At 34.6% G+C, this 13,405-nt stretch overlaps 1 protein-coding gene across 6 annotated transcripts in view; it reads right to left on the bottom strand.

Moving 5' to 3' along the window:
• The window catches only part of KCNH7 (potassium voltage-gated channel subfamily H member 7), a 405,071-nt gene that overhangs the window by 97,303 nt on the left and 294,363 nt on the right, over nucleotides 1–13,405 (bottom strand). For all 6 annotated transcript variants that reach the window (XM_016146430.2, XM_016146424.2, XM_016146425.2 and 3 more), the window contains one exon: nucleotides 9,791–10,005. In XM_016146430.2, coding sequence (XP_016001916.1) covers nucleotides 9,791–10,005 — 215 coding nt within the window. The remainder of the gene's footprint in view (nucleotides 1–9,790; nucleotides 10,006–13,405) is intronic.

Raw genomic sequence — 13,405 nt, 5'->3', positions numbered from 1 at the left:
GGGACAGAGAGGAGGAGAAGAGAGGAGAGGAGAGAGGACGGGAGGGAAGGGGAAGGGAGGGGAAGGGAAGGGAGGGAAGAGGAGGAGAGGGAGTGATACAGACAATCCATTGATCATGAAGTTTTGAAGAAAAAAAATACCTAGGGAGGATGATATCCAAGAATTTTAAAATTCTATAAAGATTAACTGCTTTTTAATGAACTCTTTCAAAGCAATTGAGTTTTAGAAGGTTTATTATCTAACTACATGTTTTCCATTATAAATGTGGTTCACATAGTAAGTACAGAGAAGTAGAGCTAGAGGAGGAAATATATTATCCACAATTTCACCACCCAGATAACCAATAGGACCATTTATTTTATTTTGTTTTATTTTATTTTCTTATTGGGGATTTCCTTCTAAATAAAATTCCATGGTTGAATTCACTTCCTAACTCAAGGAATAGTTTACATCCACTTAACATTACAAAAACTTGGGCTGCTTGTGTGTGAAAATGCTATGTCTACTCGGGATTTCCATATCTGATTAAAAATCCTCATCCTGTGAAACATGGAAAATTGACTGCTTCTGCCCACTTTCATTAGGCAACCTACCTTGAACTATATTTGTCCCAATCCCTAGGCCATGAGAGAAAGAAAGCAAAGAGCTCTCCCTCCAGAGCTTTCTTTCTGTTCCTGGGTCTGACCTTAACCCAAGGCTCACACTAACTGGGGCAAGGGGACAGGGTGGATCAAAACTGAATCATCTTGGCAACAGATACCTGCAATCTTTGTGTGTCTCCATTGCCATAGCAACTAGGCAATTGCTATGTACGCTAAGTTATTTTTACCCATCTCTTCTGACCACTCATATTTTACTTCTTTATTTCAAGCATTTATTTAAACTGGTTCCTTTGCCTGACAGAACTTTTAAAGAAGGTTTTTTAAAATGAATGTTCAAAAACAAACAAGTGTTTTTAAAAAGCAACTATGTATACATGCGTGCTTTCCCTATGTATACATACATGCTCTTTCTATGTATACATATGTGCTCTCTCTATGTATACATGTGTGTTCTCCCTATGTATACATGCGTGCTTTCCCGACAAGCTATGGCTGTTAGTCAGTGGCTACCAGGGTTCCATATGGATATTTTTTCATCATCTAGAGTACAGATAATTATGACTTTTGAGCTAATTAAAGTGTTCTAAATTGAAATAAAATTTTATTTTAATTTACAATATATGTCATCAAGTAATAGTTTGTTTTGTTTTTAATGGCTTAAGGTGCATTTTATTGGTTTTCTTTCAGAATGATTGTCAGTTTTGATATGCATACACTATTTAGTGAATATAGAAAATTAACTCTTTGCTTTTTTAAATTACACACTTCCCTTTTTCAAAATAATGAACATCCTGATTTTACATTTAATATGCATATAGCATACAACATCCTGCATTAAGTGATTTCTACTTAAATGTCTATAGTTACTTTTTATCTTCTTATTCTCAACCAAATTATAGAATGTATTTATTTGCCCAGAGAAAACTAGGCAACATAATCCAGGATGTCAAAGCTCAAAGCTTTGTATTCAGTCAAAGGCTCTTGAAGGCAGGAACCCTGACTTACATGTTTTCGCATCACCGTTGTACATGACAATGTGACTTACATTTACCAAGCACTCACAAAAAATCGAATCCATAATTATCCTGATGAATGTGCTTTACTCCTACTTGCATTATCTGTTTATATTGTTTTTCATTCCAATTTGTATGTATGGACATACATCAAATTCAGAAAATTTCAAATTGGAAAAATTTTAGATGAAGATTTATGTTTTGCTAAACCAAGTTTGACAGGGTATTCTGTAAATAGTGGTAAGGCAACAGATACAAAACTAATGTCATATTAAATTGGAAGTGTTCAGAGACCATTTTGAATACATACCATATTTCGAATTTAATTTTGAATTTTATGATTATTACTATTTCAGGCAGTTTAAGGTGATCTGTACAGTTTTGTTGAGGTTTGTTTGACATTTATACTACTTTTAGCAAAAAAAGAAAAAGAAATACATGAAAATATTTAAATCATACTGTAGAAGTATTGTGAATTTTTTTGTAATTTCAAGAGTTAGAATCAATGAAGATTTATAAAAATATCTGTTGAAAAATGACTTCGTAATTAAGTGTAATTTTTAATTTATGACTGTGACGTTGTGATTTATTATGAGAAATATGTATTAGGTAATAGACCCTTGTTCCTGGAACAGAGCTCTGAAACCTTTGAAATTTCCAAAGTGATGAAAGCGATAAAGGTGTCTTATGTTAGCGAGGTGACTTTTGGACCAAGCTGCAATCACTTTGGGTTAAGGACTGGTTACCAGAGGAACCAGCTCTGTGATTAGCGGGTTGGAACTTTCAATTTCACCTCTCTACCTCCTAGGTGGGGAGAGGGGCTGGAGTTCGAATCCAAGAACAATTGCTCAGGAGTTAATTAATCATACCTATGTAATGAAGCTTCCATAAAAAAAAAAAAAAAAAAAAAAAACAAACAAAGAAAGAGGTTTGTAGAGCTTTCAGGTTAGTGAACCAGAACACTTCAGGGTGCCATTTTGCTGGGTTCAAACTCCGTGGAGCCAGAAGCAACTTCGTTTAGAAGCTCTTCTTATGTATTTCTACATCTGGCTATTGACTTGCATCCTTTAATATCCTTTGTAATAAATAACAATCTAGTTAATAAACGGGTTCCCTGAGTTCTGTGAGTTGCTCTAGCAAATTAACTGAACCAAGGAGGGGGTCATGGGAATCTCTAACTTACAGCCAGTCATTCAGAAGAAGCACAGGTGAAAACCTGGACTTGTAATGGCTGTCTGATGTGCGGGGGCAATCTTCTGAGTCCGTAACCTATGGCATCTGATACTATCTGTAGGTAGATAATGTTGAAATTATGTTGTTGTAGGACACTCAGAATCTGCATTGGAACCAGAACTACAATGATATTATTGTTGAAAAGTATTGCACTATTAAATTAAATCACTTTTAATTTGTAGTTGTATCTGGAAGACATTTTTTTTTTTTTTTAGTACTGTCATTGAAAGAAGTTTAGGATGAAGTTTACCCAATTTGAGGGAAACTACAGAAAGTGTTAAGAAATTTTGTATCAATAAGCCTGAGATAATAAATATATATATTTTTAGTTTTATTGAGGTATAATTGATATACAAAAATTGCACACATTTATAATTTTAAACATTAGATAATAAAATAAAATCAATGTTGTCTCTATCTCAAGTCAATCTCTATTTCTAAAGAAGTGCTGAATTATAAATTTTGTTTTATAGTTCTACCAAAAGTAAATATAAATTGAGAGTCGTTGAATTATATGAAGAGATAACGAGCATGTTTACAATGGGCAATGTTCGGTGGAAAGAATAAAGTCATAATCTTTAAGCTCCTCTTTATGTCAGTAATTTGTAATTTTGCTTTTCTTGCAACTGAGTGGCATGCCACCAACAAAAAACAAAATCTCTCCATCCTAATTTAAAATCAGCATAAGAAAAATGGGATATAACCTTAAACAAGAGATAATGCTGAAATGAAACACCCCTGTTAAGGATGGTTTTAGAAAGTTTTGAAGAAATTCTATCCCATTCTCTTCTTATTTCATAGACTCATTTTTCTAATCAGTTACTATTAAACTTTCAGATTATGACATGTCCAAATGCATGCTAATTGCTGAATAGACTTAAGGAACAAATAGGAAAACAGAACTGAATCATAGAAAAGGTATACTTTAGAGACTAAGAACTTCACATTTTGTATCAAATGACCTCAGTTTGAAGGCTACTCTACCGTTTACCATGTGACCTGGGCGAGTTACTTTCTCTCTCTAAGCTTGATACCTCCTGTATGAAATAGAGATGATAACAATAGTACCAACTCATAGGACTGTTATGTGGATTAAAATTGACAATTTATTAAACCAGTTAGTATAGAGCCTGGCACATAGTAAATGCTCAACCAATGTTACCTATCATTAAATCTATTATAATTCTGTTTTCATTACAATAATATACTTAAACAAATCTAAGATGAGAGGAATCTATTTTGGCTTTAAAGTTCTATGTAGATTTCAAGATCATATGCCTTTTTAAACATTCAGAAATTTCTTTCTTGTAACTTAAGTCTCTTTATGATTACTTCCCAAGCTAATTTTCTTGAGGACTCTCTTTAGTGAATGAAGCTTTAGGAAAAGTACACTTGTGAACTAGTAGTAAATCTCTTCCCCACCATTTCTTCTCCAGAATAAAATTTCCTGTTCATTTAGGTTCTTTCATATGTCTCATTTTCTGATGATCTCAACATGGGTTTCTGTTAAATTCACCAGGCATTCCTCTTAAGAAATAATACAAAAGTTCTAGAGCTACTTGCTCATAATTTGACCAGTACCAAGTCTAAAAATAAACCTTCAAACTATTTTTAGTTTTATAATATGATCTTGTAGCATTTATTACATTAGCACTTATAAATGCTATTATTATGTTTTGTTGTATCATGTTTCTTCGTTTAAAACCTATTATTGATACTCAGTTTTATAATTCTGTGTCTCTAGTGCCTCCCCAGCACATAACGTGTATTGTGTGTGTGTGTGTGTGTGTGTGTGTGTGTGTGTGTGAGAGAGAGAGAGAGAGAGAGAGAGAGAGAGAGAGAGAGAGATGCTGTTAGTCTGTATTCCTATCTTCATTTTTGCAATGGGACACAATTGTTTATTCTCCTTCCTTAGAGCCTCTCCTCCTCCACTGAATTCTTCTGGTGTAGCATCATAGCATCAGTCAGTGGGCTACACTTCCTCTACCACAAGGATGAGCACGAGATTGTAGTCGGCCAATCAGAGTCCTCTTTCTTTCTTGGAAATGATATATAGAGAAGGCTATTCTTATCAGATCACCAACTGTGAGCATTATGTGAGACCGCAGAGTTTGAAGATCTTGCTTCCATCAGAAACAGAATGAAGTCAATTCAGAAGAAGGCATGGCTGAGAGGAGAGAATGTCATCAGCTGTTGAAACAAAAAATGCAGCCAAGTCCAAAGCAGATCTACTCCCTCACTTTTAGGTTAGATATGTGATCCAATAAACTTCCCCTTCTCTCTTTATTTTTTGCTTAACGTGGTTCCAGTTTGGCTTCTGTTACTTGCATTCCGTTACATCATTGACGGATACATAAACACCTAGATAAGTTGTGACTGGCTAGGGAAGCTTTGGAATCCACATCTTGTAACCCATGTCTGATACTTAGACGTATCTAGGGAGAGTGACTTAAAACTAAATGTGTAAAAGCTGAACGTGACAGTAAAATGATACATTTTAATTTAAAAATTAGCATAACATTTGAACTGGAACCAGAATGAGCCCAGGAATAACGAAATCATGTAAGAGTGCAAAAGTTTGGCTTACTTTATTTAAAAGGAGGCAGATAGAGGCAAGGATTGGAATCTCAATTGAGAACCATATCTGCATAGTAAAAGCAGACCTTCATTCTCTATCTAACTTCTCTTCCAATTCATGATTTTCATTCTGCTACTCCACTGAATTTGGTAGGAATTTGCCAACCAAGGTCTTGCCTCCCTGAGATAACCTTACTATACATCGGTCTGGACAAGGTGGATTATAGTTAAGATAAAAAAAAGACTCACAACTTCTGAGCACTATTTTCTATTTTCTATTTTTTTCTAAAGACTAGAGAAGGTCAGATGGGCTATCACATAAAAAGCTGATGCATTCCAGAAGTGTGGCCTTTAAGAGCAGCCAATAAAAGGGATCTCTGGACCTAAAACATCAGAAAGAATTAGAATCTTGCCTAAAGGGAGAATTTAAAAGGCAGGCATTAACTTTAGGGATTATTTGACCCATAGATTTACTCTTGCTTAATTCTCTCCAATTCCTTCAGTGGTCCATTTCTTAATCTTTAAGATTCTTCTTATGTGTTGTGTATTATGCACTAGTGATACAAATACTTCATGCTTCACTTATTCATTGATACCCACAGTTCCCGAAATGTGCTCCGCTCCAGAGTCTAATTCCTAACCTTGGAAACTTCTCAAGCTTTAGAACTTATCTAGGTGTTTATATTCCCCAACTACGTCCTCAAACTCCCAATATAGGTAATGTTTCCTCTTACAGCATCCTCTGCACTCTGAGTGTACCTGTAGTGTAATACCTTATGTTGCAATGCCTTTGTACTGTACTGGTCTGTCCCCCTCACTTCTCAAAGGCAGAGAATTTGTCTTTTAACATGAATTCCCAGAATCTCGGACTGCACATACGAGCTTTCAATAAATGCTTGTTGAGTGAATAAACAAACAGAAGAATGTATAAATGCATAAGTGAATGAATGAATAAATGAATGATAACATGGTCTTTACTCTGAAGAAGCTTGCTCTACCTAGAGAGGCAAATAGCTAAATTGTTAATAATAAAGCACATACGAAGAGAAAGCATAACATGAACAGAGATAAATTGTTTCTTTCATTTATACCTTTTCTTTTTTTTTTTTTTTGATATCTGCTCTATTGTTTGTGCTCAGAAGGGTTTTTAAATTCACTATTGAATGATCTATGAAAAAAACCCTGATATATTTTGAAGAAAGGATTACTGCAAATGTATTAAGGAAATAAAACAAATAAGAATAGTAGATAAAAAAAAAATATTACTGTCTGCCTACTGCAAATATACTGTGAATATCTAAAGAAGGAGAATTTCCAGATAGGCCTAACGAAGGAAATATTAAGTTCTTTAGGTTATTCTTACATTATTTTTAGTGACCAGGGGACAAGTAATTCTATATGTTGTAAATATGGGAAGTCCATGATCAGAAAACTTCACCAACACTGGATGAGAAAATAGTTATAGATTGCTTGTTTTCAAGTGCTGTCTACAAAAGAAAGTTTTCAATATTTGATCTCTACCTTTTAGTATGACATGTGATCAGTTGGAAGGTTTGTTTCTAAGAGATAATGGGGGCACTAAAAGAAGATAGAGTGATCCTACTGATTCCTTTTCTCATTTCCTATCCCAGCCTTTATCCAGTCCCTCACCATTTCTGGCCAGAACCATAGCTAGACACCTAAATGATCTAGCTGTCTCCAGAATCTCCTTCCCACCACTGTATTTTTCACATTGTTTCAAAAAAGAAAGAGAGAAAAGTGATTCTTTATAAAACAAAGTGCTAGTCTAATCTTTCAATATCGTTAAAAGTTTTTTTGCCTGCACCACACTTATCCAATTGGGGTACTTTGGAGATTGTGAGGAGGGGTATTTCATGATTTGGGTGAAGTATGAGAAGCTGTAGGAATAGTATGGGGCCTTTTTGTGAGTCACAGTTTCCCTCAGTGGTAAGTGATTTAAATATATATATTTTTAAATGTTAAATATGGTAATATTATAGAGCTAAATATAAAAGTCACATGTATTTTAAAGAGAAAGCATGATACCTTAAAATAAGGCTTTTGATAGCTGCTGTTGCATTTTACTCAGACCCCCAAGGCACTTATGTGAAAAATGTAGTAAAGAACCATATAGGGGGGGAAGTTTCAGCAGCTCCCCGACTGTAACAAGCCCCTGCCAGCCTAGTCTTTCCCTGGCCCAGGAAACCACTTGTTCTCATAAGACACATGGACTTTGTACCTCTACAACTTTGTTCTTTTTGTTTTCTCTGAGATTCTCACCCCTTCCATCGTCCACTTGGCTAACTTCTTCCTTTCCTTCCTCCCTTCCTCCTTTTCTCCCTTCCTCTGTCCCTCCCTCCCTCTCTCTCTTTCTTCCTTTCTTCAATAAATATTTCAATGAACTCTGCTCTGCCAGTTTTCCTACTGGGCCCTGGTGATATAAGGATAAAAGAACCCTGCAGAGACGGTGAGGGAGCAGGGATAAGTCATACAAGACTGTTAATAAACAGAATAATGGCTGACATTAACTGTTGGATACTTAGCATTGTAACAAATACTTCCTATACACCATTCTATTTCATTCTTATATCAACACTGAAAAAGCTTTTTAACTCTTGTCATCATTAAAACTTGCCTCAATGTCACAAAATAAATGGCACTTCTTTTTATGATACGCAATGAATGACATAGACAGAATTAAAACACAAGTGTATGTGGCTCCAAGTTACGTTCTTAAACATTACTACCCAGTTTGATAGCTAATCCATGTGTTTATTACCCTCTCTTGGCACAGGGTGGGCCCTAGAGTGGGCCAAGAACTTGAAAGCTCTGTAAGGATCACACTTGGCTGCCCATGGGAGTTAAGGTATGTTTTGTTTGGCCCCAAAAAGGATTTTGAATTAGTTTTCTAACTTTTAGAAATTAAATTTATCATAAATTTTAGGTTTCCAGCTTAAAAAAAAAAAGTGGAAAGATTGGAAACATTGGTCAAGCATTCCTGCATGTCCACAGTTGCCTGGAGCTGAGAGGCAGCCATCTCTAGAGCGGCCCTGCAGTCTACAATTCCCTGTAGTCCCCACTTGTACTGTGCTACCCTGCTTGCTCAACTCACTTAAGCCACTGCCAGGGCCCTAACCTTAATATCTGCAACCAGCCTCCTCTGCGATTTCTAAAATCTCTTAATTTCTACATAGCCACATGATGGTTACTGTCTACGAGTAATATCATTTTTAATGTGAAAACAATTGCAAGTAAAATACAAAGCTATCAAAATAATGCTAATACAGTAAACTATTCACTTACCACTGCTAAGCCCAGTTTACTAAGAACAAAATGTCAAGGGTAGAAAGCCTCGTTACTACATAAATATCAAAATATTAGAGTATGGCATGTATAATTTCCCATCTCAAATAAAAAAAGACTGCTTAGGTCTATTTACAAGTGGCTCATGGTCTTTACATTGCTATCAGCCCATACAGAAGAGGTTATTTATAAACCACTGCACTCTTTCTGGTAGTGATTATAATTATAGAAAAACTTCATTAATTCAAAATCTTCAGTGCTTAGAATAGAGATTGGGGTCAAGTTTACCTTTGTATTGTGACCGTTTATGAAAAGATTTGCTAAGCAAATAATTTGCTCGTAAAAAAAACCAAAATTGTTTTCTTGATACAAATTTTAGAGTCACAAATTCCCAACAATGTAAATGCATTGTAAGCAAAAGCTAGGTACTGCTTCATTTGGTATTTTGATATAATAAATACAAATCATTTTTTCCTATTCTTTAAAGTGTGACTCCTGCTAGACAACACCTTTTTATTCTAGTTCAATGCATTATTTGTTTGAAAACAATAAAATATTGTCAGCGGGAAACATACTGTTTTCCTCTGACTTTTCATCATTTCAGACAGCTCTTTTTCCCAAGTCGGCTGACTTATCTGACTCTACTTAGTAGAGTAAGCATAAAAAATAAAGTTGCAGTTAAGTGTAAATACAAATTAATTACCTAAAGCTTCAATAGACACATCTATTATAATATAAAGAAACATACACACTTTAATAATGCAAGAGTTGGCAGCAAAACAATAAATGTTCAAACATGATGAATAGCAGTTTAGCTACTTCTACAACAAAGAGAACAACAATACCAAGTTGGCCCATTTTTGCTTAGTCTTGTAATAGACAAAAATTACAATCTATAGTTTTATTCATTTGTGTGGATCTTCCAACATCTCAAGATAAACTGGAGTGCAAATAAATGGCTTACCTCTCTTAATAGTCATTCACAGGAAAAAAAAACATGTGTTTTGTAGTGTAGAAAGAACCTTAAAAACAGTTGAAATTGATAGGAAAATCATGTCCTACCTGGGTAACTTTCTCTGTCACATTGTGTGTTCGATCTTTAACCTTGGGTGCAATAATGGTTTTATCAGAAGAAGGAGGGGATGTATTCTTTTTTTCAGTTTTGACATCTGAAAAATTCAGAGTGAGCTGTGGAATCTTGTTAATGGTGCTGTATTTGTTGAGGTTTGAATCCGATGTGGATCCCAGGAGGCTTGACTTGATATGATTAAAAGGCCCTAAAAAAATTGGAAAGTATTTGTAAAAGCAGTATCAGGAGTAGAAGAGAGAGATGGTCCTGAGTGACCAGCTAGTGATCCATGAACCAATGGGACCCTGATTCAGGTGTGACTATATTCAGCTAGCTGCTACCTCAACACAGGGTTTAGGGTCACCTTTTGCCTTATGGAGCGGCATGTGAGAATTTGAGGATAAGATGGGGTCCCAGGTGTCCACCCAGAGAGCAAATGTTGGCTTTAACAATTATTTCATTTCTTTCATTATATGCTAGAATAACAAAACAAAACAAAACAAAACAAAACAAAAAACCTCCACTCTCTATCATTGGCTAAATTCTACCTTCAAAGTTTCCCAAGATTTTCTTTTTATTACCCAGGAATTATTCAAGGAAGGACTTGCCTGTGGTTAAAATCATGTTGGTCATGAAATTTCTGAATGGGCTGTCTACCCTGCTCCAATTTCTATTATTCTTCTTTCTGTGCCATGACCAATAACAGGCCAGCTGTATTCTTCATATCTTCTATTACCTATATGAGATGTTTTGCAGAGCTTCCAAAACTGTTAAGCTCAGATGGAGGAACTTCAGATAAGACTGAGAATGGCAATTTTTTTTTCATAAACTCTATTAAAAACTCTAGGATCCTGTGTGGGATTTAAAAATCATTCCCTTCTTTTGCATCTTTTTCTTTCATTTAGATTTGGCTGACCATTTTCTGAGAAAAAATAAAAAAATAAAAGCCATACCAGAAGAACGTGGTGGCAAACATAACTGATGATTGAAGTGACCATAGCTAGGTACAAGGACGTATCTGGGATTGGTAGTACATTTTTATTTCTTTTCCTTTTCCTTGTGTTTAACCATGTTGTATGTTAGAGCCCAAAAACTTATTTATCTTTTAGCTGGAAGTTTGTACCTTTTGACCAACCCTGGTCATAGCTCATAACCCTTTCCTACAAAGGTAATATGGCAAGGTGCCAAGACTCCTGGCCCCCCCACCCCCAGCCTTGTTGAGGATAAATACAGTGACTAGCTACATATTCTTTTGTCTGTTGCTTATGAAGAGTAAGGAAATGCTCCAGAGTTTCTGGTATAATGGGTGATGTTACTTTTACTATTATGCATATCTAAAAATTATCATTAGGAAGAATTTTAACAAGATCCTGAGCCCATGAGTATTTTACAGTCATTATTTTCTGCCTCAGAGAGTGCTAAAAAAATACAAACTGAGTGAAGAAACTTGCTAGTCAACACATTTTGCCTTATTTTTTTTTCCTTGTTCAGAATGAAATGAATGCAGTTTAGGGATCACAATGAATTTTATGCACCAAGCGAGGAAGACGTAGTTGAAAATTAGATTTATAGATTGTGTATTTTGGATCAGAATAATCAACTCAGATCAAATACAGCACTAAGAAAAAAATATCCATCAGTTAGTTCATAGTTACCTTGGAGAAAAATCACACTATATTTCTTTATAAAAGTTTATGTTTAATTATTATAAAAGTTTGAAATGATTTAAAAAGAATTATCTATGTAGCAAATACTGTATTTTTTGAGGTGCATTTCTAATCAGTCCCTGAGTTTTATCCATGATGATGACCAAGTTCACCTAGGTAAAAAATGTCATTGAGCTCTCTGTACACTTACTGCTCAGTGCATTCTCATTTGCATATAGACTCTCACTCTCTTTTTTACTCATATGACAAGGATAGAAGTAAGAGCCAAAAGTTGTACCAAATTAATCGAGTCTTTAGGTAGAACTCTGATGGAAATACCTCTCTCCAAGTCTCCACCACACACTACTACTTTATTTTCGGAACATATCCAAAATAGTGTTTTCTTTTTTATATCATTCTATGGCCACATTCCAGGCCGATATCTTAATATTTAAAATTTGTAAAGCATTCTAGGAGTTCAGATTTCTTCATGCTGTTTTTGTCCCCAACTCTAATGTCATATTTTCACTCCTTAGGCAATTTTACTGCTTACAGCAATACTGACAAGACATTAAAGAATGTTGAGCCAAGGTATAAAGTTAAAGTGTGTTCAAAACCCTTTAGCTCATCTTTCGATTATCTTTCTCTATCATCCTTCTATATGTTAAACTTTTGTAGCAGATTGCCTATAAAGTTGTTTTAAAAACTGGGTAAAACTTGGGATCACCTATGATGTTAAGGCAGAAAGGCACTGTTAAAAATACTTTGATCATCCTTTTGACCAGTTCCAATAAACTTCACTGAATTGGTTACACCGATGGGTAAGTGCTCTCAACTATGACAGCACTTCACCATAGGGGCATTTGTGGAGCACTTTTATTTGTCACAGTGATGGGAGGCAGCTATTCTCTTACCTTGAAAAATTGTCCCAATGGGCATTCATGTAGATAAAAATCCTGTTTATAATGATCTGAGCCTTGAACCTAACTCTTTCACATATAAAGAGTACTATGTACTTTTAATATGATTTTAATATACATTGACCTTTCCAGAGCTACAATGACAATGTAGAGAGAAAGTTTTTACATTGTTTTATTCATAACTTTACAAGAAATTGTTCAGCATTTTTGTAAAATCACATTACCTGGAGCTACTCTCATTGTATTATTGCCAATACAAAATTTCAGACTTCAGGTATGGTCTGTGTTTGTAGCTGTCATGTGCCAATGTGTAATAGATTTGAATCTTTTTTTTTTTTTTTAATTCAGAATTATAGGAATCACACTAAAATCGTTCATAAAATTACTTTCAAAATATTTCATATTATGGTTCTCCTATATATGTAAAATGATGTGTGATATAATAAAAAAAAGTATGTGGTAAAAACTAAACATTTGAAATGATCTATCTTGGGATTGCTTGTTGGTTTTCAATATCACCCTAGTGACTCCTTAGGTATCTCTCACAACTTCAGGATGTCCCGATTGTTATTTTTTCCTCCAAACCATCTTCTAGTTCCCATTACTTATGAAGGAATATCTTTGGCAAGGTCTTTTTTTAATTGTTGGAGGATGAATATATGTCCTGACATTTACTGGGATTTCTTTCTTCTGTGTAATTTATTAATATTGCATGTTGCAACATAAGGATTCGTATTAACATTATTCACAAAAGAAAAGGCCAGTTCATTTGTTAGAATCTATACTTTCTTATTTTCTCCCCACTTTATCTTGGCATATTATTCATAATTCAATTTTGGTTTTACCTATTTTTCAATTTCATATATAAATAAATCTGATATGTTACTATTTATTCCAATAGAGGTTTTTATTTTGTTATCCACCCATACTTCTGCTCTATAATTTTATTCAGTACTTATATGGATTGTTTTCTTATGCCTTTAATGCACTTAAACCATTTTTTTCTTATGTCTAATTATTAAATTATGTCTTCTAGTGTAGT

The sequence above is a fragment of the Rousettus aegyptiacus genome, unplaced genomic scaffold, assembly GCF_014176215.1.
Source record: "Rousettus aegyptiacus isolate mRouAeg1 unplaced genomic scaffold, mRouAeg1.p scaffold_m13_p_2, whole genome shotgun sequence".
Lineage (NCBI taxonomy): Eukaryota > Metazoa > Chordata > Mammalia > Chiroptera > Pteropodidae > Rousettus > Rousettus aegyptiacus.
This window is presented reverse-complemented; position numbering and strand designations above follow the sequence as displayed.